Source organism: Piliocolobus tephrosceles, unplaced genomic scaffold (assembly GCF_002776525.5).
Source record: "Piliocolobus tephrosceles isolate RC106 unplaced genomic scaffold, ASM277652v3 unscaffolded_109, whole genome shotgun sequence".
NCBI lineage: Eukaryota > Metazoa > Chordata > Mammalia > Primates > Cercopithecidae > Piliocolobus > Piliocolobus tephrosceles.
The window spans coordinates 302,627-329,214 of NW_022291976.1; the positions used below are offsets into that span (position 1 = coordinate 302,627).

At 39.5% G+C, this 26,588-nt stretch overlaps 1 protein-coding gene across 2 annotated transcripts in view; it reads right to left on the reverse strand.

Moving 5' to 3' along the window:
- Window positions 1–26,588, reverse strand: part of LOC113219852 (protein CASC4) — a 128,584-nt gene that overhangs the window by 81,637 nt on the left and 20,359 nt on the right. For both annotated transcript variants that reach the window (XM_026447901.1, XM_026447900.1), the window contains exons 2-4: window positions 8,960–9,014; window positions 3,634–3,736; window positions 606–696 (exon numbers count right to left, since the gene is read on the reverse strand). In XM_026447901.1, coding sequence (XP_026303686.1) covers window positions 606–696; window positions 3,634–3,736; window positions 8,960–9,014 — 249 coding nt within the window. The remainder of the gene's footprint in view (window positions 1–605; window positions 697–3,633; window positions 3,737–8,959; window positions 9,015–26,588) is intronic.

Here is a 26,588-nt window from a genome sequence, read left to right on the forward strand (position 1 = left end):
ATCTGAGAAATACATTAACAACAAAAATTATTTTTTAAAAAAGATGGATATTTTGGTTCAAAATTAATTAATTTTTTTTTTTTTTTGAGACAGAATCTCACTCTGTCGCCCAGGTTGGAGTGCAGTGGTGCAATCTTGGCTCACTGTAACCTTCGTGGAGTGCAGTGGTATGATCTTGGTTCATTGTAACCTCCGTCTCCTGGGTTCAAGCAGTTCTCCTGCCTCAGCCTCCTGAGTAGCTGAGATTACAGCATGCACCACCAGACCTGGCTATATTTTGTATTTTTAGTAGAGATGGGGTTTCCTCATGTTGGCTAGGTTGATCTTGACCTCCTAACCTCGAGTGACCCACCCACTTCAGCCTCCCAAAGTGCTGGGATTACAGGCGTGAACCACCACGCCTGACCAGTTTTAAGAATTAAGATTATATTTTTGCAAATGTTTAATTTACTCAGAAATAAAGTCATTGTAAATCACTTTTGGAATTAGGCTGGCTGGAAAACTTAAACTATAATGTTTTGTGACAAAATTACAATTTTAATTTCTAAATTATCATGATTTATAACAAAAATATGTTTGGATTTAAGTATATTTTTTAAATTTACCTTTTGTTCCTGTAAAAACTGGTCTGCTAACTTTTTAATATTTTCTTCATGCTGTGCTCTCAATTCCTTGATCTGCTGTCCACACTGAAAACTAAATTACAAAGTCATTCTTTTAGATTATATTACCTTGGATTGGATTCTCAGAGTTGTCCAGTAGTTGACACATACATTAAGAAAGATAAAACATTCAGTTAGCAAGGGAGAGTGGGCTGGAAAAAACAAAGAGCATACAAATAGCTCACAATCCAAACTTTTAAAATACTTGAACTTGTAATAGGAGATAGGTAATACTGATAAAGCTAATTGACAAAACAGAAATTACAAAGATAAAAACAATTCTTTTCCTATTATTTCCATAAATTGCATCTATAAAAATACTATCAGAACCAACTTCAATCACAGAAGACAAAAATACTGTAGAAGAGGAAACTGTGAGACTAATTTATAGTAACAGATGAGGAAAGCTAGAATTATGAGAATTGATAAGGAGTGGTAGCAGAAGATTCAACCAATAGTTAGTACTTTAAAAATTGTAATAAAAGGCTAAACCATAGAATACTAGGAACAGGAGAAACTAATAAAGAAGATAAGGCCGGGCGCGGTGGCTCAAGCCTGTAATCCCAGCACTTTGGGAGGCCGAGACGGGCGGATCACGAGGTCAGGAGATCGAGACCATCCTGGCTAACATGGTGAAACCCCATCTCTACTAAAAATACAAAAAAACTAGCCGGGCGAGGTGGCGGGCGCCTGTAGTCCCAGCTACTCTGGAGGCTGAGGCAGGAGAATGGCATAAAACCCGGGAGGCGGAGCTTGCAGTGAGCTGAGATCCGGCCACTGCACTCCAGCCCCGGGCGAAAGAGCAAGACTCCGTCTCAAAAAAAAAAAAAAAAAAAAAAGAAGATAGACTGGTGCCATCAAGAGAAAGTGAACAGAAGCAAAACATAAAGATGGTGACTTTCTGCTAGCCAAGTAGCCAAAGGACACACATAGACCAATCATGCAAAAAGAAACAGTTGACAAATATATAGAAAAATGTTAACTTTCACCATTATAAAATGCAAATTAAACTTCCTATATGTGTCTAGGCGTGGTGGCTCACACATGCAATCCCAGCACTTTGGGAGGCCAAGGCAGGCAGATCACTGGAGGCCAGGAGTTCAAGATCAGTCTGGCCAACACAATGAAACCTTGTCTCTACTAAAGACACAAAAAATTTAGCCAGGCATGGTGGTACATGCCTGTGGTCCGAGCTACTCAGGAGGCTGAGGCATGAGAATTGCTTAAACCCAGGAGGTGGAGGTTGCAGTGAGCTGAGATTGTGCCACTGTACTCCAGCCTGGGAGTCAGAGACAGACTCAGTCTCAAAAAAAGAAAAAGACAAAACAAAAAACAAAAAAACCCACCAACTTCCTATATGTATATATGTAGTATCTTATTCCTATACTAACAAAATTAAATTAGAATTAAAACCAAAGTTGGCAGGGCTATGGGGAAATATCTACATTATAAATGAGTACAATCATTTCAGGAAGCAATCTTTCATCTGTGCGGTAAAAGCAACAAAATTGGTAAAGCATTCTTTTTGAGGAATTCTACATTTGAGAAAATATACTACTGAAATAACATAAGGAGAGGGGAATTTATTTATTTATTTATTTATTTATTTATTTATTTATTTATTTATTTTTGAGACAAGCTTTCATTCTGTTGCCCAGACTGGAGTGCAGGCATGATACTGGCTCACTGCAGCCTCAACTTCCCAGGCTCAAGCGATCCTCCCACTTCAGCCTCCTGAGTAAGCTGGGACCACAGATGTATGCCAGCATACCCAGCTAGTTTTGGGAAATCTTTTTTGCACAGAAAATTTTATAGCTGTGATAGTTTTTTTTTTTTTTTTTTTTTTTTGAAGAGACAAGTTCTCACCCTGTTGCCCAGGCTAGAGTACAGTGGCATCATCATGGCTCACTGCAGCCTCAATCTCCTGGACTCAAGCGATCCTCCCACCTCAGCCTCCCAAGCAGCTAGGACTACAGGCATACGCCACTACACCCAGCTAATTTTTAAAAATTTTTTGTAGAGACAGAGGTCTCATTATGTTGCCTAGGCTGGTCTTTAACTCCTGGGCTCAGATGATTCTCCAGTCTCAGTCTCCCAAAGTGTTAGGATTACAGGTGTGAACCACCATAATCTAGCCTGTGATAGTCTTAAAGTGAGAAAAGGAAAACTCCTACTGTGGTCCCACAATTGGAAAAGACTAAAGAAGTTTTGGTACATTAATATGCTAGAATAATATATTACCTCTACATATGTTAAATCTTTAATCCTATAGACATGCAGAAAAATACTGAATACTGTTATGTTAAAATATATATATTTAAGTAAATGTATAATGATAACTGATAACCTACAAGAGTAAGAAGTCAGAAATGGACAAAAAATGCTTTAAAATATGGCAAATCTTTCTAACTTTTGGTGTACAGATCTAAAAAATATCTTTTACCATAAAATTGATTACAAATATAATAAAAGTTTTAAGGAATGATTGCTAGAAAGGCCTGTAAGAGGTTCCCCAACCTCATCACCAAGTCTAGAGGTATCAGCAAGAGGGCTGACATGCAGAACAAGAAGAGCAGCTAGCACTCAGGCCCTCAGCTCTTCTGGGAACATCTCCCAGTGCTGGTTTCATCTTGTGGATGCTCATCAAAAAGAATCACAAATCTCCTTTCCATCTTTGCCACATCTGATAAAACTCAGAGCTTGTAAGATTTTCTGTCTCACAATGAATTTTACAACATACATAAACTCAGCATGCCCTCTAAGAGATACTTCATGCTGTTTAATTTATCAAAATAAGAGTCTGGATTTCAAAAAGCTAAAGAAAGATAAAAGAAAAGGAATTTAAAAGACTTAACAAAATGAAAGAAGAGAAAAAAAGGAAAACAAAAGTCCGAGAGGAAGAAATGAACTGAGTTCAAAAGTTGGACAAATATTTTAGATTCATAAACATATGTTGTATGTAACATCTTACCTTTCATATTCTAACCTCTTCACAAGGTAAGTATTGTTCTTCCTGTAGTCCTGAAGCTGGTCTTCTTGTCGAAGAAACTCCTGACGAAGCTCGGCAAGTTGCTCTATCCACCCAAGGTAAGAACCAAAGGAATCAAGTTCACTCATTGTAATGCTTCCTATTCAGAAGCTATGGGATGTTTTTTAAATTATACATAATTCTCAGTTTTTTTAGTAATACTCCCAGGATATTAAATTATATAACTAATACCACATTTAACAGCCTTTTGTAACACATTCATGGTCAATAAAATTTATTCATTTATTTATTTATTTAAGATAGGGTCTTGCTCTGTCGCTCAGGTTAGAGTGCAGTGGTGCACAACTTGGCTCACTGCAACCTCCACCTCCTGAGCTCAAGTGATCCTCTCACCTCAGCCTCCCAGGCAGCTGAGACTACAGGTGTGCAACACAACATCCGGCTGATTTTTGTATTTTTAGTAGAGATGGGTTAGCTATGTTGCCCAGACTGGTCCTGAACTTGTGGGCTCAAGCAATCCGGCCACCTCAGCCTCCCAAAGTGCTGGGATTACAGGCATAAGCCACCACGCGTGACCAATAACATATATTTTTAAAACAATACAGCTTCAGTGGATTTCACATCAACCCAAAATATTCTTTAAATTACACATTGTTACACTTTGTGTAGACACATGCTAAGCTGTGGAGACAATACAAAAACTACCTATCTCTTCAAACCTATCTGCTTTATTACAGTAGGAAAAAAAATCATACGTTTTAGATACGTTCACTATGGGTACAAATTTTAAATTTTCTTTCTCATTTTAAATCACATTCGACTACCAACTTAGGTGCCAATCATTTTAGATACATTTCTAGTTCGGCTATGGACGGTAGCTCTACATATCCCAAAATTCCATTTTCAAAGCTCATAATTTCTGGACTGAGACTGAAATGTTTTAGTGGAAATGAATAACATGAAATTCCAAACTAGATAGTAAATTATAACCTGGCCAAACACTTGTTTGTAAATGTTTAATCCACAATCACCAGCCACACATGTTCTAGATTTCATTCCCTCATAAGCTAAAGTCTACAGACAAAAGAAATGCAGGCGGAAAAGAGTAAATGTTAATTACATAGATAGGTGATTTTAAAAACAGCTAACAGCCTTAGCAGTTAAACAAAAGTAGTATTAAGATAATTTTTAGAAATGAAAACAGGGGCCTATACTGTATAAGCAACAGTTTATTAAGATTAAAATATAACATCTAGCTATAATGTACCAACACTATAACATCTATTTCTTACAGAAGGATTATAGAATTAGTCTTATTACTCTAAAAGCACTCCAAAAACACTTGGGCGATATATATACAGCCACTTTCCTGAGTAAAAAGGGTGGATCACATGAGGCCAGGGGTTCGAGACCAGCCTCGCCAACAAGTGGAAACCCCGTCTCTACTAAAAATACAAAAATTAGCCAGGTGTGGTAGCACATGCCTGTAATCTCAGCTACTTAGGAAGCTGAGGCAGGAGAATCACTTGAACCCAGAGGCAGAGGTTGCAGTGAACCAAGATCATGCCACTGCATTCCAGCTTGGGCGATAAAGGAAGACGATCTCAAAAAAAAAAAAAAAAAAACTATAAAAAATAAAAATAAAAAGCAGATGTTTTTAAAATAAAAATAAAAAGCAGATGTTTTTAAACAGCAGATGTAAACATATACTTATAACTGCATTCATGCAACAAAAAGACTAGAATAAAATATATATCAAATAGAATATACACTAGAATAAAAATATATCAAAGTACTATCAGTGAATGTGTTTAATGGTAAAATTTTGAACATACACTTTTTTCTATACTTTCTAAATTTTATTGTGGAATTATAACTGTGGCAATAATGAAGAATAAAAATTTAAGTCACATAAACATCTGCTGAGACACATAATGTTTAACAATATGCATCATAACTACTGTATAATAATCAAGTATGAAAAAATCAATGATTCACTTAAAATATTTGCAGTTAATCATTGTATTTACATATTCAAGCCACATTTTAAATTTCTCTTTTTTTTTTCTTTTAAGACAGAGTCTAGCTCTGTTGCCCAGAATGGAGTGCAGTGGTGCAATTTTAGCTCACTACAACCTCCGCCTCCCAGGTTCAGGCAATTCTCCTGCCTCAGCCTTCTGAGTACTGGGATTACAGGCACCCGCCACCACGCCCAGCTAATTTTTGTATTTTTAGTAGAGACAGGGTTTCGCTGTGTTGGCCAGGCTGGTCTCGAACTACTGACCTCATGATCTGCCTGCCTCGGCCTCCCAAAGTGCTGGGATTACAAGCGTGAGCTACCGCGCCTGGCCAAATTTCTCTTTTTATAACATTAATTCACCATATGTAAACGAGGTTGATTTACCCCCCATCTCAAATAAAAGTGATATTTCTGTGGTGGCCAGGTAGCCAAAAAAAAAAAACCCTTTCAGCTTGTTGCCTGATCCCTGTTTCCATCTCCTAAGATACAGCAGGCCAGAAGTACCAGAAACCCTGGGCCCCAGCTATGAATGCGATTCTATAGAGACAATGAGATCACAGTAGGAAACAGCAGCAAAAAGCCTGTGGCTAAGGGATTGAACCAGCCAGTTCAGTAAACCTGTGCTCAGGCTGGATAGTTTCTAGAACTGAAAGCTAAATTTAAAAACTATAACTAAAAAACAAAGAAACAAAACTAAACAACTACCAGAAAGAGACTTCAACTGGTGATCTTTAGGACTCATTCTCCTCAGGAGAAAGGGAACAAAAAGATACAGTCCCTTCTGATTCAGGCCATGCTGTAAAATACCTGAAATAGCTTCAGAATGAACCTGAGGCTTAGTATAATTTTAAGATTTCGGATGGCTTCTCTGCCCCTTCACAAAGCTTCCCACTGGCGGTATTTGAAATTCATCTATCAGGAAATAAAATTTTCCTTTGTAATTGAAGATAAAAGACTTAAAATACAATTGACAAAGAAAAACAAAACATTAATACGAGTTTTAGCCCATGTAAAATATGATTTTTCCTGTTTGAATACAGAGAAAGATCATACAGCAGGGAGGTAACTGGTGATTTCCAGTGGGTCAAAACAGAGATTTGCAAGGGGAAAAGTAAGCAGACCAGAAAGCAAAACAAAGGAGAAAGAGGATCAGGAAAAATAACTGATGGATACTAGGCTTAATACCTGGGAGATGAAATAATCTGTATAATGAAGCCCCGTGACACACGTTTACCTATGTAACAAACCTGCACATCCTGCACATGTACCCCCGAATTTAAAATAAAGGTTAAAAAAAAAACAAAAACAATTTTACTTTTGACTGATTGGCATGTGTTTTCTTTATATGAACCCAGAGATATTCTGTCTAGCGTGGCTTCAGGTCACCATAGCAGAACTCTTAGAGTAAGTTAACACAAGTCAGGTTGATTGTACAGGACGCTCTATCTTTGAAAGCAACACCAGTTATGTTATAGAAAGACATGGCTGTACTCCCTTAGTTTAACTTCAAAAGATCAGGGATAGGTAAGAAATGGGTTGCCTGGGGCCAGCTTAAAAAAATATACATATACATATATATATTACTTCTAGAAAACTTTGACTTCAAACTTTCTTTCAGTAACAGGCATAAAAACAAGGTAAGCTAATCAAAATAAATCTGATAGTAGAATGTCAATTTATTATCTCAAGGATTAGAAAAACCAACTTTCATTTATTTCCAAGAAAATGTAAACCATCTCAAGTGTCTTAGTGTCTATTACTTCTACTATAGCAGATATTAATTTCAAAGAATTTAAAAAGAAACTTTTATAGGCAAGTTTTCAAGAAGTTTATTTCAGTAGAAACCATTCCAAGTTGCAAAAGTCATGTTATTTAAATTCAATTTTAAGAGTCCAAGCTTCAAAACCAAAAGTTATACATACAAATCAAGATCTTTTTCTCTGCTGAAGAGTATCATACACAATTTCAAAATACCTCAAGATCTACTCCAACACATATGGTACAATAAAGATTTTTACTCAGTAACATAGGTTGTCATTTTTGTTGACATATACTAACAGAAGCCACAGGACTTCTTATTCAACTGATCTATTTAACAAGCAGTTAATAAGCATTAAGTTACTGCTTTAATAAGCCCTAATAGTATTTCTTAACATTTAGTAAGAAGTATACTTTGATGACAAGTGGAAGCATTTGTAAAAATTGCAAGTTGGAAGCAGCACTGACACTGTGGCATCTTCTGTGTCATCCTAACACATTTTGGTGAGTCAAAAAGAGGAAAACATGGACACAGATGCAACAAAAACCAGTGTGACCACCCAGAAAGCATTTCTAACAGAAAGTCAAAGCTGTTCTAAATCACGGATAATAGGAAATCAACAACTTATTTTAGGGTTACAACACACAAAAACACTGCCTATTGATTGTGCTAGGTAAGGAGAAAAATTTTACTACATTACAAAGCCAGCTAAGGTTGGCTACTTTGAGAGGACAATAAAAATAGATTTTCTAAGTATATCTAAAGAGGCTCAAAAGGATAATAGAATAAAGGATATGTATGAAGCAAGAGAGTATATGCTACCCACACACATAAACCTAGAGACAATGCATGCAAAGTTTTAAAATACAGTATTATAACCAAAGGGTGTGAGGGAGATGAGGATTGTTCCTCAAATCCCAAACTTCAAAGGCCAACAGTGATGGCGTGAAGTAACATAAGCAGATTATAGGGCTTTTTTTTTTCCCCCGTAAAAGCTGTAGTACCTCTTTATCACTTCATCCAAGTAAAAATATGTGTGTGTATTTTTATATTTATTATTTATTTATTATATATTTATCTATCTTCCAGATTTCTTTCTGTTCCCAGGGTATCTAAAACATTAAGCCTGGAGGCTCTATCCAAAGCATCCCTAGACCTGAATGAATTAATTTAGCAGATTGGACACAGTACAGAGGGAACACTTCTCACCTTTTCCCTAGAAATTTGAAGGCTTCTGAAGCTACAGCTCAATTTTTTTTGAGTATTCTCTTAAAAACATTTCATTGCATAACCCTGTCTATAGCACAAGGTTAAGATACAGATCTCAAATTTTAACTTGGATTTATCATATATAAAGCATTGTTAAATAATTTATTATATCTTAAGGCAAAAGGATAAATGTTTTACCATCAGAGGAGTTTGTTCAGAAAACTGTATTTCATTAGGCTAATTTACTATTTCTTAATTCTTCACAATTTTAGGCATTTAGTGACCTGTGTTTATCTTTAATCTGTAATTAAGTTTCTTACCCTTTAAATGATGTATGTCTGCCATCTGATATGATATGTTGTTCTGCAGTTTAACCTGAAAAAAAATTAAGTTTTCATTTTACTAAAAAATACGTAGTTTTGCTCATTTTTTTGTTCATATTCACTTTGAGCTTGATCATAAATGCAAATGAAATACTCTGGTTATTTATTTATACTGCACCTCCTTCCAAAAAAAATCAGCAGTAAATTCTGATCTTGTAATGCTTACTTTACATTTGCACAAGAAAATCAAGAAAATTCATTTCAATTGATAATGCAACACCTTTAAGTTTTTAAAGTTTGAACTGAATATCACACAATGATTTTTTTCTAATACTCAGAGCTATGGTCACTGTCTTCTAGGCGCCAGTACATAAGAATACTAAGAACTTAAAAGTATACCAAAGCATGACTCAAAGGCTTACCAGTCATCTGAAAAATTAAAATAAGACTTTGGATAAGCCAGGACCTCATAGACAGGGAACCAACACTCTGTCTCAGTTATTGCTTTAGACAAGTTTGTTCTAATTGTAAAATGTAACTAAAATATCACTACAAATAGATTCTCTTGCCTACCCCAAGGTAACTTTACTTTGGAAGGCAGAGGCAGATTCACATTAACCAGTAGTACCATGGAAAAACGATTTTTTTCTATACTGAGTCTCATTCTGTCACCCAGGCTGTGGTGTGGTGGTACGATCTCAGCTCACTGCAACCTCCGTCTCCCAGGTTCAAGAGATTCTCCTGCCTTAGCCACCCAAGCAGCTGGCACTGCAGGTGTGCACCACCACATTCAGCTAATTTTTGTATTTTTAGTACAGATGGGGTTTTACCATGTTGGCCAGGCTGGTCTCGAACTCCTGACTTCAAGTGGTCTGCTGGCCTTTGCCTCTCAAAGTGCTGGGATTACAAGCATGAGTCACCACGCCCGGCCTGAAGAATGTATTTTTAAACTTTTTTTTCCCAGAGTCTTGCTTTGTCAACCAGGCTGGAGTACAATGATGCAATCACTGCTCACTGCAGTCTTGACCTCCAGGGCCCAAGTCTATCCTCCTATCTCAGGCTCTCAAGGAGCTGAGACTACAGGTATGTATCATAACACCCAGCTAATTTTTAAAAATATCTTTTTTTTTTTTGCAGAGACGGGGTCTTGCTATATTGCCCAAGCTGATCTTGAACTCTTGGGCTCAAGTGATTCTCCTGCTGGCCTCCCAAAGTGCTGGGATTACATGCATGAACCACCATGGCCAACCTAAACTTTTTATTTTAAAATCAATTACAGATTCACAGGCAATTGCAAAGATAGCACAGAGAGGTCCCAAATAACCACACAATTCACATAATTTCTCACAATGGGTACATCTTATATAACTACAGTGCAACATCAAAACGAGGAAACTGACATTGGTACAATATGAACGTATAGTTCTATGTCATTTTAAAATATGTGTAGATTGTATAACCACCATCACAATCAAGATACAGAACACTTTCATTATCCTAAAGATTTCCCTCATGCTATCCTTTTTTTTTTTTTTTTCTTTTCTTTTTTTTTTTGAGACATGGTCTCACTCTGTAGCCCTGGCTGGAGTGCGGTGGTGTAGTGGCAAAACAGCTCACCAAAGTCTCTATCTGCCAGGCTCAAGCGATCCTCCCACCTCAGCCACCTGAGTAGCTGAGACTACAGGCATTTGCCACCATGCCAGGTTAATTTTTTTATTTTTAGTAGAGACGAGGTCTTGCTATGTTGCCCAGGCTGGTCTTGAACTACTGGGCTCAAGCAATCCTCTTGCCTTGGTCTCCCAAAGTGCATGGGATTATAGGAGTGAGCCACCATGCCTGGCCCATGCAATCTGTTACAGTCACCCCCAAACCCCATTCCCCCACCATCCCATGTCAAGCCACTGGATGGGAAAGTACAAAACAACTAAGAAAACATGAGAGCAGTCTCAAGGAATTAGACAAGGCACCATCTAAAGCAGTATAATTACTAATTACTACAAGAATCCAGAGATCAGGGAAAACTTCATGGAATGGATTATATCTGAATCAGGCATTGAAAGTTGGTAAAAATTTAAACAGATGGGAAAGGGGTATTTCAGATAGAGGAGATGACATAAGAAAAGATACAGTGGCAAGAAAGCATGAGGTATACCTGAAGACTCCATTAACATACTGTATGACTGGAGCATATGAAAAGAAGAGTTGGAAAGAAGGAGTAAAAAGACCATGGAGTATCTTTCCGTCCCAGGTAGAGTGTATTCTTCAATTTGAGAGCCCGTGACTTTCAAATTTAAAATGAAAGTTTATCCATAAACAGATGAAAATAGAAATGTTCTAGGTGAAGCAAGAGAAGGAGTCTAGGGGGTCCCTCTTTTTTTCCCCCAGAGTCCTGGGTGCTTTGAAGAATTAAGTTTATAATATAGAGCTAGGCCGGACACAGTGGTTTATGACTAGAATCCCAGTAGTTTGACAGGCCAAAGAAAGAGGATCACTTGAGGCCAGTTCAAGATCAGCCTGGCCAACATAGTAAGACCTACAAAAACTAAAGAAAATAAAAAATGAAATTAGCCAGGCATGGTGGAACATGCCTGTAGTCCTAGCTACTTAGGTGACTGAGGTAGGAGGCTCACTTGAGCACAGGAGGTTGAGGCTGCAGTGAGCTAGGATTGCACCAGTGTACTCCAGCCTGGGAGACAAAGCAAGACCCTATCTCAATAAACAAACAAACAAACAAATAAATAAATAAATAAATAAATAAAATGTTGATATTCAGTAATAAAAAAGCAATAAAGTACTAGTACATGATACAATATGGATGAGCTTGGAAAACATTACATATGCTAAATGAAAAAAGACAGTCACAAAAGTTCAAATATTATCTGATTCCATTTATATGAAATGTACAGAATAGGTAAAACCATAGAGAAAGAAAGTGCATCAGTGGCAGCCAGGGGCTGGGGGCAGGAAGGAATAAGGAGTGACACTTTATTGAGCATAAGGTTTCTTTTGGGGATGATGAAAACGTTCTGGAATTAGACCATGGTGATAGTTGCTCAACATTTTAGATATACTAAAACCCACTAAATTGTACACTTGAACAGGATAAATTTTATGGTAGATGAATTACACGTCAATTTTTAAAATGTGAAAAAAAAATGGCGAGGGGCAGCAGCTCACGCTTGTAATCCCAGCACTTTGGGAGGCTAAGGCAGGAGGATCGCTTGAGCCCAGGAGTTTGAGACTACTCTGGGCAACGTGGCAAAATCCCCTCTCTACAAAAAATACAAAAACTTAGCCGGGCATGGTGGTGCATAGCTATAGTCCCAGATACTTGAGAGGCTGAGGTGGGAGGAGTGATTGAGCCCTAAAGGTTGAGGCTGCAGTGAGCTGTGACTGCACCACTGCACTCCTACCCTAGGTGACAGAGCAAGACCCTGTCTCAAAAATAAAAACAAACAAAAAAATAAACCAAAAAACCCTACTCACACATTACTATGGGGTATCATACAGGAAACTGGGAGGCCAGGCGTGGTGGTTCATGCCTATAATCCCAGCATTTTGGAGGCTGAGGCAGAAGGATCATTTAAACTCAGGAATTCAAGACCAGCCTGGAAATACAGTGAGATCTCATCTTTACTAAAAATAAATAAATAAATAGATTAGCCAAGCATGTTGGCATATTCCTATAGTCCCAGCTACTCGGGAGGCTGAGGTGGGAGGATCACTTGAGCCCAGAAGTCAGGGGTGCAATGAGCCATAATCAAGCCACTGCACTTCAGTCTGGGCAATGGAGCAAGACCCCATCTCAAAAAAATAAAAATGGAAACTAAGGATAAAACAATGGACAAACACTATGCACTCAAGGAGCTTATTATTTAGGAAGGGAGTCAAGTAAATAGGCAATCATAATACAGTAAAATAAATGCTATCATTCGGTTCTACAAACATGACGGGAGAACTTAATAGAAGCATTTAATACAGCCTTCATGGAGTGAGAGAAGGCTTCTGGAGATGATGATGATGATTGAAATGAGTCCTGCAGGAACCAGGTATAAGTAGGGAGAAGATAAGGAGGAAAGGCATTCAAGGCATGTGTCAAAACTTAGATATGAAAAACATTTAACATTCTAGGAACTATAAACAATTCCCAGTAGCTGGAACAGAGAATTAGGGAGAACTGGTAAGAAATATGGCTAGAAAGGTAAGCAAGATTCACAATCATGAAGGGTCTTCCAAGAAATATGGATTCACCCTGTAAGTTATGGTCAATCTTTAAAGTTCTTTTAAAGCAAGGTAGTAAAATGCAATTTCCAATTTTTTTTTTTTTTTTTGAGATGGAGTCTCGCTCTGTCTGAGTGCAGACTGGAGACTGGAGTGCCCAGACTGGAGTGCAGTGGCATGATCTCGGCTCACTGCAAGCTCTGCCTCCCAGGTTCACGCCATTCTCCTGCCTCAGCCTCCCAAGTAGCTGAGACTACAGGTGAACGCCAGCACGCCTGGCTAATTTTATTTTTGCATTTTTAGTAGAGACGGGGTTTCACCGTGTTAGCCAGGATGGTCTCGATCTTCTGACCTCGTGATCTGCCTGCCTCGGCCCCCAAAGTGCTGGGATTACAGGCGTGAGCCACCGCGTCTGGCCTTTTTTTTTTTTTTTTTGAGACAGAGTGTCGGTCTGTCACCCAGGCTGGAGCGCAGTGGCCCAATCTTAGCTCACTGCAACCTCCACCTCCCGGGTTCAAGTGGTTCTCCTGCCTCAGCCTCCCAAGTAGCTTGGACTATAGGCGCACACCACCACTCGCAGCTAATTTTTGTATTTTTAGTAGAGACAGGGTTTTACCATATTGCTTAGGCTGGTCTCAAATTCCTGACCTCAGGCGATCCACCCGCCTCAGCCCCCCAAAGTGCTGGGATTACGGGCGTGAGCCACACACACCCAGCCCCAGTTTGCAATTTTAAAAAGTCAATCTGGCTGCAACATGAAGAATAGACCACAGTGGGCAAGATGAGAAGGAGGGAGACCAAGGACTACTGCCATATTATAGGTGAGAATGTTGGTCTAAGCCAGGGGTGGGCAAACTATGGCCTGTAAGCCTGTTTTTGTAGGGAAGGAAGCTAAGGATGATTGTGACATTTTTTTGTTTGTTTGTTTTAAATAGCTGGGGGGAAAATCAAAAGAAGATTTTATGATACATGAATTATATGAAATTTAAACTTCAGTGTCTACAAATAAAGTTTTATGAGAAAACAGCCACACTAATTTGTTTACATATCGTATATGGTTGCTTTTGAGTTACAGTGGTTGTGGCCAAGAGTATATGGCCTGCAAAGCCTAAAGTACTTACTATCTGGACTTTCACAGAAAAAGTCTTTTCAATTTCTGGTCTAAACTAATAGAATCAGAAAAGAGAGGCAAATACATGTGAGATATTAAAGGGGAAGAAAAAATAGTCTTGTGGATTGATTAGATACAGGGGTAAAAGAAGAAACATCAAGTATGATGCTTAGATTTCTAATTGGGGTGAATAGATGAGTAAGAATACAATTTTTTGTAATAGGGAAACAGAGGAAGAGGAACAGACTTGGGGTCAGGGACAGAAGTGGGGAAATGATTTTTTCAGATTTGGACCTACTGATTTCGAGGTATCTGTGACATATCCAGGAAGAGATCTTCAGTAGGCAGTTGGACATCTGGAGCTCGGTGACGACTAGAGAGCCATTCACATTCAAATGGTAATCCAGGTCATGGGAATGAGATAATTGAGGGAAAGCTACAGGCACAGCAAAAAAAACCTGACACCAACAACTACAATATTTGATCAGTTTGCTCACTCAGAACTGTTCCTTAATAACTTCCAGTTAGCCTGTGTTTTACTTTCTTTCCCACTTCCTTCATTTGCAGAACCCAATCTCTTTTTGTATTTGTTGCCCTTCCAAAGAACATCATCATCCTTTGTATTCATTTTTGACAATTTGTTTTTTTATTTAAAAAAATACTTTTTTTGAGACAGGGTCTTGCCCTATTGCCCAGGCTACAGTGCAGTGGCATGATGACAGCTCACTGCAACCTTGATCCCTCAGGCCCAAAAGATCCTCCCACCTAAGCCTCCCAAGTAGCTGGGACCACAGGCATGTGCTTCCACGCCCAGATAATTTTTTTTGTCTTTTGTACAGATGGGGTTCTCATTTTTTTAAATAAATTTTTATAATACTCTGCCAGGTTCTCTGTACTCCACTTTAAATCTGCTTCTGAAATTGCTAGAGGTATACTCTTCTTAAATATTAGGCTGTGAGTGTCTTCAGCTTCCCTGAACTGTCTTTCATATTCTTATACATTAAAAAAAAATGTTAATGGAGGTGGGGAAATTCAATTTATGGTTGAATATATACATTCAATCTGGGTCACTCTGTCACCCAGGGTAGAGTGTAGTAGCACAGTCTCAGTTCATTGTAACCTCTGCCTCCCAAGCTCATGTGATCCTCCCACCTTAGCCTCCTGAGTAGCTGGGATCACAGGCACACATGACCACTCCTGGCTAATTTTTTGTATTTTTGGTAGAGACCAAAATTTAGGGTTTTGCCATGTTGCCCAGTCTGGTCTTTTAGCTCAGTTTTTTTTTTGGAGAAAGAGTCTCACTCTGTCGCCTAGCCTGGAGTGCAGTAGTACAATCTCGACTCACTGCAACCTCCGCCTCCTGGGTTCCAGCGATTCTGCCTCAGCCTCCCAGGTAGCTGGGATTACAGGTGCCCGCCACATTGCCCAGCCAATTTTTTGTATTTTTAGTAGAGATGTGGTTTCACCATGTTGGCCAGGCTGGTCTCGAACTCCTGACCTTGTGATTTGCCTGCCTTGGCCTCCCAAAGTGCTGGGATTACAGGCGTGAGCCACCACACCCGGCTAGCTCTTTAACTCCTTTGGCTTTAACCCTTCCTCTGAGAGCCTTCATTTAATATCTCCACCACCATCCCCTCACCTTCAAAAGAAAGCTTAACTTCTAACTATTCCTTCTTATAGTTCACTGTTTTTTTGCTTTTTTAGAGATGGAGTCTCACTGTGTTGCCCAGGCTGGACTTGAACTCAGTAGCTGTGACAACAGGCTCAGGCCACCACAGCCAGCTCTCTCCTCACAGTTTTAATTTCCTTGTGGTCATTAGGAATTTGTTTATCTTCTAAATGACTGCCAAAACGTCCCCGCTATTGAGAAATTAATTTGAGTTCTTACTATTACATGACTAGAAAAAGAGATTATCTTCATTTTGCCACATATATTCTCTGTTGAACTGATAATGCTTCAAGAATACTTTCACTTTTTTCCTAAATATATTTCAGACAGGTAACAGCACATAAACTTCCTGATACAATAAACACTGAATAAATGTTTGCTCAATGATCCCCTAGACTTTTATGTCCCATACTCTTTGTACTACACACTCTCCTACCTTAAGTTATACATTATCCATATTTGTACAATTTTAATTATTCTCCAAGGTTTCTTTTGAGCGCCTTCATTTATTTTCCCTTGTTATCACTGTCATTGCCTTTAGGCTTTACCTTATCCCTCTCTTTTTGCAGTACTTGTTTCTTTGGGATTTTGAGTCCATCTATAATAGGCCAATTATCCTTGCTCTGTTTGGCCTTTTCCCTGTTAATCTCTTAAAATGTGTTTACTGTCCTTCCTGAGACCTCTTCTCTCTCCTGAGTTTTATGTTCTTTATTTGTTTTCCTCAACAAAAGTTCTTTTTTCCTGATACTTCCCTATAGTACTTCTTGTTCATCCCCAGCTACTTCATTTACTTTCCCTTAATCTTTCTTCCTGCAATATCAAAAACATCATTTTTATTTTTCTACCAGCTCTCTTCTGAAGTTCTTTTCATGTTTCCCCATCCTACGTGGCTTCTCTAAATTAATTTTGGCAGCTCTTAACAGCTCAGTTGCTCTGCTTCTCTTTCCATTTGGAGACCTTGAAAATGGCTCAGTTATGCCTGCTTTCCTTTCATTACAGTCTGTTCTCTGGCAATCAGCACAACTATGACCATTTATTCCAAAGGTTATATACAATTGGCTTCTACAGATGTCATTCTTGACTCCTTTTTCTCCACACTAGAAATATTTTTCTTGATTATATCTCATACTCAGATGATTTCTAGAGACAAGTCTATCTTCTGTAACATAACTGCCAAACCTGGCTGATGCTCAGAATCACATGGGGAGCTTTAAAAAATACATATATTACTTCCAGTCTGATTCAGTAATCTGGGGAAGGCCCAGGAATCTTTATTTTAAAAATCTCAAGTGATTCTGATAAGCAGCCAGGTTTAGCAATTATTCATCTATAGTATGGTTAACACCTATACCAGCTGGATCAAAATGGAATAGCATTAATAATAACAAGTGAGTATTAAATGATTATTTTTGTGCCAGGTCCTAGGCTAAGTGTTTTACAAGCATTATCTCATTTAATCCTCACAACCTCCCTATGAAGTAGGCACAGTTCTGTTTCCCCATTTCACAAATGGGGAAACTGTGCCCTCAGTCATATACCTACAGCAGGTTTTGAATACTTTCTCAAACAGACCCAGTCCAGAGTCTGTGTCTGTGACTACTGTGTATATACTAGATCTGGTAGGTGATTAACATTTTTTATTCTCACTACTCATAGTTCACACAGAGTATGCAGTCAACATTCCAAACACACCTGCAACTTTTACCTAATGAATTACTGTCCTCTTAAACCAAGTTTTAGTATAATTAATATCCAGTTATCAGTTATATTTTCTTTTTTCTTTTGAGATGGAGTTTCGCTCTTGTTGCCCAGAGTGGAGTGCAATGGTGTGATCTTGGCTCACTGCAACCTCCACCTCCCAGGTTCAAGCAATTCTCCCACCTCAGCCTCCTGAGTAGCTGGGATTACAGGCACACACTACCATGCCCGGCTTATTTTTGTATTTTTAGTAGAGATGGGGTTTCACCATGTTGGCCAGGATGGTCTCAAACTCTTGACCTCAGGGGATCCACTTGTCTTGGCCTCCCAAAGTGCTGGGATTACAGATGTGAGCCACCGCACCTGGCCTACCCAGTGACATTTTCTTTTTCCGGTTTTTTTTTTTTTTTTGAGATAGAATCTCACTCTGTCACCCAGGTTGGAGTGCAGTGGCACGATCTCAGCTCACTGCAACCTCCACCTCCCGAGTTCACACCATTCTCCTGCCTGAGCCTCCCGAGTAGCTGGGACTACACCACGCCCGCCACCACACCTGGCTACTTTTTTGTATTTTTAGTAGAGATGGGGTTTCACCGTGTTAGCCAGGATGGTCTCAATCTCCTGACCTTGTGATCCACCCACCTTGGCCTCCCAAAGTGCTGGGATTAAAGGCGTAAGCCACGGTGCCCGGCCCCCAGTTACACTTTCAAAGAGAATAAACAAGGTCTTTGGTCTTGACTGGCTATAATGAGTAGCACAAAGTCTTTTTTCATTCACCTTATTAAGAAATTTTATTTTATTGTGGTGCTTATTCATTATTTATTCAATCAGTCATTTATAAAGCACTTACTGAGTACGCACTATATGCTTGACCTGGAGATACAAAGTATTTGATCTTGGTCTGTTAAGAAGAATCACAAATAATTATTATAAAGTTTACTCATTTAGTCAGTCAGCCAGTCACAAAGAAACATTTATTGAACACCTGCTAAGTGAAAGACACTGTAAGGCCTAAAGATACAGCAATATGCAAGAAACAAGAGAGAAGTCTGGAAAAAGGATACAGATTTGGAGTCATTAGCACATAAAGTGTAACAAGTTTTATGAGTGAATATGATTATTTAGTAAGAGAGTGGAATGAGAAGATTTCAGACAGAAAACTATCAACTATAACATTTAATAATGAATATTTTGGTAAAGTCAGCAAAGGAGACTAAGAAATAAACTGAGAGATAAGAAGCCAAGAACATAGAATGCTGGGGAAAAGATGCTGAAATTATCAGGAGTAGGAGGAATAAATGCAGAAGAAAGCAGAAAATGTAGAGATAAAATGTCTTTTCAAGAAATTTTCCTGGAAAGGGGAAGTAAGACAAATATTTTTTATTTTTGATATGAAGTTTCACTCTGTAGCCCAGGCTAGAGTGCAGTGAGTGGCACAATCTTGGCTTACTGCAGCCTCCACCTCCTGGGTTCAAGCAATTCTCCTGCCTCAGCCTCCCAAGTAGCTGAGATTACAGGTGCCTACCACCACACCAGGTTAATTTTTGTATTTTTGTTGTTGTTGTTTTTTGAGACGGAGTCTTGCTCTGTCACCTAGGCTGGAGTGCAATGGTGCGATCTCAGCTCACCGCAACCTCCGCCTCCCGGGTTCAAGCGATTCTCCTGTCTCAGCCTCCCGAGTAGCTAGGATTACAGGAGCATGCCACCACGCCCAGCTAATTTTTTGTATTTTAGTAGAGACAGGGTTTCACCATGTTGGCCAAGATTGTCTCAATATCCTGACCTCGTGATCCGCCCACCTTGGCATCCCAAAGTGCTGGGATTACAGGCGTGAGCCACCACACCCGGCCATTTTTGTATTTTTTAGTAGAGATGGGGTTTCACCAGGTTGGCCAGGCTGGTCTTGAACTCCTGACCTCAAGTGATCTGCCTGCTTTGGCCTCCGAAAGTGCTGGGATTATAGGCATGAGCCACCGTGGCAGGCCAGACAACTATTTTTTAAATGCTGAGGAGCAAGTATAGACTGAGAGGGTGAATATAAGAGGAGGGCTGGATTCCTAATTCTACAAAGTCTTTGAAAAGATGGAAGACATTGGATCAAGAGAACAGGTAGAGAGACTGGCCCTGGAGAATGGATGAAACATTTTATTTTAACAAAGAGGAAAGACAGATGGGTACAGATGTAAGTATTCCTACAGATTTGGTAGTTAAAGTTTTATCAGTCCAATTCTTGGTCAAGCAGGAGACAAGCCTACTAAGCCTACTAAGCTTGAGAAAGGAGAAAAAAATGGGCCTAAGGAGGGCAGAGATCTGAAAGTTGTTGAAAAGGGTGTGTTGCCTGGAGAAATATAATACATAAGGTGTTACTGAAAACCCAGTTGAGTTTGCTGATCATAAATTCCTGCAAACCTGATTATATGATTTTCTGCAGCTGTGCTTGAAATTGGCATGTAAAAGAGAGGGTAACGGCAAGAAACTAAATTGAAACAAAATCTTAGCTGGATAGGGAGAAAAGTAAAGAATACATAGGCTGCTAGAAAGGAAGAGGTAATAGATTAGAGGTCCAGATAAAGCTGGAGAACAATTATAGTTTATTCAGCAGTTTTAATCTCTTTCTTGTTACATTCTCCCAAGAACATGCAAATTTGAAGTTCACAAACTTTAAATTTCAAGGATTTGAAATCCTATGTTAATGACTTGGCATGGTGGCTCACACCTGTAATCCCAGCACTTTGGGAGACCGAGGCAGGTGGATCACCTGAGGTCAGGAATTCGAGACCAGTCTGGCCAACATGGTGAAACCCTGTCTATACTAAAAATACAAAAATTAGCCAGGCGTGGTGGTGGGCACCTGTAATCCCAGCTACTTGGGAGGCTTGCAGTGAGCCAAGATCGCGCCATTGCACTCCAGCCTGGGCAACAGGGAGAGACTCTGTCACACTCACATAAAAAAAGAAATCCTATGTTAGGTTTATGTTAGAATGAATTAATAATCAAGACTTTTGATAGTTCATTAATGTTGGCAAATATTTCTAGTTCTCATCCCAGGCCCTTCGAAGGACTGTCTCTCCCCACTCCTTTGAAGGTATGTATTTTTTATCACATACACACTTACCACAATAATAATAAATAAAAAAGCAGTATTTTTCAGATATCATGTCCTGAATTTCATTTGAAAAATATAGACACTATGCCATTAATTCATATTAAAGTTACAGTGCCTGGAATGCCTCGGTGAATGCCTCTCTAATTGGAGGCATTCCAGGCACCATAACGACATTTTTTGGGGAAAAATGTTTTTCCTCTTAGGGAGGGGAACCATTTAAGGAAGTAAAACCTGTTAAGAAACTTTCCCCATTAAGCTCTGAAATAGTTTTCTCTTTTTCAGTTAACGTAAGAAATACCACATGTGGCATCAAGGCAGTAGCATAATCTGTAAGAATGCATCATTTATAAGTAGAATATGTGTAAGTATAAAACTACCTTGCAGGAATTGGTATGGAAAGTTTATATCCATATTCTTTAGTCATATGTTCTTTTCAGAACTTTTCCAGGTATGTATGTATGTTTGGTTTTTTTGTTTGTTCGTTTTGTTGTTTGAAACGAAGTCTCGCTCTGTTGCCCAGGCTGGAGTGCAGTGGCACAATCTCGGCTCACTGCAACCTCCGCCTCCTGGGTTCAAGCGATTTTCCTGCCTCAGCCTCCCGAGTAACTGGGATTACAGGCATATGCCACTACGCCCAGCTAATTTTTCTATTTTTAGTAGATATGGGCTTTCGCCATGTTGGTCAGGCTGGTCTCGAATTCCTGACCTCAAGATCCACCCGCCTTGGCCTCCCAAAGGGCTAGGATTATAGGTGTGAGCCACCACGCCTGGCCATATGTATTTTTTAATTGACTGATTGATTGATTGATTGAGACAGGGTCTTGTACTGTCATCCGGGCTGGAGTACAGTGGCACAATCATAGCTCACCGCAGCCTCAAATTCCTGGGATCAAAGGAGTTTGATCCTAACTCCTGGGATCCTACCCCAATCTCTCAAGTAGCTGGGATTATAGGCATGCATCACCATACCTGGCTATCTGAATATATATATATATACACACACACACACACAGAGATAGAGAGAGACTATGTTGCGAGAGAGAGAGAGAGAGACAGACTCACTATGTTGCCCAAGCTGGTCTCGAACTCCTAGTCTCAGAGAAACTCCCGCCTTGGCCTCCCAGCCTTTCTAGGTCTTTTTTTAATCGGTTCTCTTGTGACTACCCTTTCATCCCTTGGTGATTTTAGTTGCTCTTCTCTAGGTATTTCTTAAACTTGCATCATGTAATTAATGCTGCACAAAGTAAATTAAGACTGTGACTATGGCCGGGCGCGGTGGCTCAAGCCTGTAATCCCAGCACTTTGGGAGGCCGAGACGGGCAGATCACGAGGTCAGGAGATCGAGACCATCCTGGCGAACACGGTGAAACCCCGTCTCTACTAAAAATACAAAAAACTAGCCGGGCGACGTGGCGGGCGCCTGTAGTCCCAGCTACTCGGGAGGCTGAGGCAGGAGAATGGCGTGAACCCGGGAGGCGGAGCTTGCAGTGAGCTGAGATCCGGCCACTGCGCTCCAGCCTGGGCGGCAGAGCAAGACTCCGTCTCAAAAAAAAAAAAAAAAAAAAAAAAAAAAGACTGTGACTATGTAGAAACCCAGTAACACAGTGCTTAAAAGAAGGGGCTCTGGCTGGGTGCAGTAGCTCACGTCCATAATCCCAGTACTTTGGGAGGCCACGGGAAGCAGATCGCTTGAGGTCAGGAGTTTGAAACCAGCCTGGCCAACATCGCAAAACCCAGTCTCTACAAAAAATACAAAAATCAGCCAGGCATGGTGCTATCTGCCTGTAGTTCCAGCTACTGAGGAGGCTGAGGCATGAGAATCACTTGAACCCAGGAGGCGGAGGTTGCAGTGAGTCAAGATCATGCCACTGCACTCCAGCCTCGGCAACAGAGCAAGACTCTGTATCAAAAAAAACAAAAGCGGGGGAGGGGACAGGGCCTCTAAAGTTAGATTGCCTGAGTCTGAGTTCTGAATTCACTACTTGTTAGCTCTATTTCCTTGGACATACTGTTTACCTTCTCTGTTTCAGTTCTTTCATCTATAAAATGAGAATATTATCTGACTCATAGCATTGTCAAAAAGTTTATGTCAGAGATAAAGTGTTAACAACACTGGCTGGCACATGGTAAGGGCTTAATAAACATTAGCCATTACTACGTAAAGGAGTAGAATCTCTTCTTTACTATTTCTACAAAGTCCCACTGCTAAATTTGGCTTAAAAACAACACAAAAGAAAAAAAAAAAGTCTTTAGCCTTTATCCTTTTTAGCTAAAACAATAAATTGGGAATCTCATAGAATTTTTAAATTTTATTTACTTTATTCTCAATTACTTTTTCATTGAGGGATATTTGACAAAGATTGTATATATTTAAGGTATACAATTTGATGATTTGATATGCTTATATACATTGATGTCTAGAACTTACTCATCTTGCATAACTGAAACTTTGTACCCCTTGACCAATATCCCATTTTCCCCTTCCCCTAGTCCCTGGTAGCCTTCCTTTAAATATATGCCCAGAAGTGGGATTGTCAGATTATAAAATAGTTCTATTTTAAACTTCTGAGGAACCTACATACTGTTTTCCACAGTGGCTATCTACATTCCCACCAACAATGTACAAGGGTTCCCCTTGCTCCACATCTTCACCAACATTAGTTATCTTTTTACCTTTCTGACAATAATCATTCTAGCAGGTGTGAGATAGTATCTCACTGTAGTTTTGATTTGCATTTCCCTGATGATTAATAATGTTGAACATTTTTCCATATGACTGTACCTGTTGGCCACTTGTATGTCTTCTTTCAAGAAATGTCCATTCCAGTCCTTTGCCCATTTTTAAAACAGGTTGTTCATTGCTATTATGTTGTATAAGTTCCTTATATATTTTGGATATTAACCCCTTATCAGATACACGATTTCCAAATATCTTCTCCTACTCTGTAGGTACCTTTTGACTCTGTTGATAGTTTTCTTTTGCTGTACAGCTTTTCAATTTGATGTAATCCCATTTGTCAATTTTTTAGTTTTGTTGCCTGTGCTTTTGGTGCACGCACCTGTAGTCCTAGCTATTCAGGAGGCTGAGGTGGGAGAATCGCTTGAGGTGGGTCAAAGCTGCAGTGAGCCACAGTCATGCCACTGTACCCAGCCTAGGTGACACAGAGAGACCTTGTCTCTAAAAGAAAAAGTTAAATATAGAATATGGCCCAGCATTTCTACTGCTAGACATAAAAGAAGTGAAACCAGGGACTCAAACAGATACTTGTACACCACTGTTATAGAGGCATTACTTACAATAACCGAGACAGGGGAACAACTCAAGTGTTCATCAACAGATGAATGAAAAACAAAACATGGTGTACATATACAATAAAATATTATTCAGCCATAAAGAGGAATGAAGTTCTGATACATGCTACAACATAAACGAATCTTGAAAACATTATGCTAGGTGAAATGAGCCGGATACAAAAGGACAAATATTGTATAATCCACGTATATGAGGTATCTAGAATAGACAAATTCATAGACACAGAAAGTAGCATAGAGGTTACCACAGGCTGGGCCGGGCGTGGTGGCTCAAGCCTGTAATCCCAGCACTTTGGGAGGCCGAGATGGGTGGATCACGAGGTCAGGAGATCGAGACCATCCTGGCTAACTCGGTGAAACCCCGTCTCTACTAAAAAATACAAAAAAACTAGCTGGGCGAGGTGGCAGGCGCCTGTAGTCCCAGCTACTCCGGAGGCTGAGGCAGGAGAATAGCGTGAACCCGGGAGGCGGAGCTTGCAGTGAGCTGAGATCCGGCCACTGCACTCCAGCTTGGGCGACAGAGCGAGACTCCATCTCAAAAAAAAAAAAAAAAAAGAGGTTACCACAGGCTGGAGGGAAGGGCAATGGGAATTACTGCTTAATGGGTAGAGGTTTTGTTTGGTTTGGGATAGTGAAAAAGTTCTAGAAATAGATGGTAGCAATCATGGTTACACAACATTGTGAATGTATTTAATGCCACCAAATTATACACTTAAAATGGTAAAAACAGTAAATTTTGTTACAGATGTTTTACCACAATAAAATAGTAATAACAATCATCATCATCATTCTCGCTCCAAATAGCTTTAACTCAGACATAATTTCCCCTACTTCTCAATACCATGTACCTTACATTACACTCTCCTATTCTATTGCTTGACCTTCTGTGAAGGTACAACATACTTTCCAGGTTTCCCGGCTTCATTTATGTTCCTCCTGTCCTTAACCCTTTCTCATTTTGTTAAATTACTAAAGATAACCTTTTCAGTGAATTATTTCATTCTTGACTTCCTGAGGAAATTAATCAGTTATTCCTCTGTATTCTCAAAACCCTTTGTAAGTAGCTTTACTATAGCATTTAATCATGCATTAAGGATTATTTTTCTATGAGTGCCTCCCTCACTTCTTCAAAGAAAGGGAATCTTACTATTTTTCTATCCCTATCACACACCACATGGTATTCAACTTTCCAAAATAAATGACTTATGCATATAATAAACTTCAAAAAATCATAAAAGCACTGTATCAGTAAATGGTTTTATTTCATTCTGCCCATTGAGAATTAGTATCATGTGGGCCAGGCGTGGTGGCTCACGCCTGTAATCCCACCACTTTGAGAGGCTGAGGGGGGCGGATCACGAGGTCAGGAGATCGAGACCATCCTGGCTAACACAGTGAAGACGTGTTTCTACTAAAAATACAAAAAATTAGTCGGGCGTGGTGGCGGGCACCTGTAGTTCCAGCTACTCGGGAGGCTGAGGCAGGAGAATGGCGTGAACCTGGGAGGTGGAGCTTGCAGTGAGCAGAGATCACACCACTGCACTCCAGCCTAGGCAACAGGGCCAGACTCCGTCTCAAAAAAAAAAAGAGAGAATTAGTATTATGTTAGTTTTCAGCTTATGAGACAAGTCCCGGATGATAAGCAATATAACTTGGATACAGGCATACCTTGTCTTATTGTACCTTGCTTTATGCGTTTCTTAAAACCCTGCAGCGAGCATCTATTGGCACAATTTTTCCAATGACATGTGCTCACTCCATGTCCCTATGTCACATTTTGATAATTCTCAAAATATTTCAAAATTTTCATTATTACATCTGCCATGCTGATCTGTGATCTGTGACCTTCAATATTATTATAATTGGGGGCATCATGAACTGCACTCATAGAGGACAGTGAGTTTAATCAATAAATGGTGTGTGTGTATATAGAATATACAAATTTATAGAAACAGAAAGTAGAATAGAGGTTGCCAAGGGTTGGGGAAAGGATAATGGGAGTTACCATGGAACAGTCATTCTCCCATCTCTCTCCCTCTCCTCAGGCTTCCCTATTTCCTGAGACAAAAACGATACTACAATGACCTCTAAGAGTTCACGTAAAAGAGTTGTATGTCTCTCACTTTAAATCAAAAGCTAAAAATAATTAAGCTTAGTGAAGAGGGCACGTCAAGAGCAGAGACAGGCCAAAAGCTAGGCCTTTTATGCCAAACAGCCAAGTTGTGAATGCAAAGGAAAAATTCTTTAAGGAAATTCAAAGCGTCACTCTAGTGACACATGAATAACAAGAAAGCAAAACAGCCTTTACATTTTGGCATGTTTTTGCAATGGCTGGTACCGGTTGTTCCTTTCCATGTTTAGGGCTTCCTTCAGGGTCTCTTGTAAGGCAGGCCTGGTGGTGACAAAAATCTCTAAGCATTTGCTTATCTGTAAAGGATTTTATTTCTTCTTCACTTATGAAACTTAGTTTGGCTGGATATGAAATTCTGGGTTTAAAATTCTTTTCTTT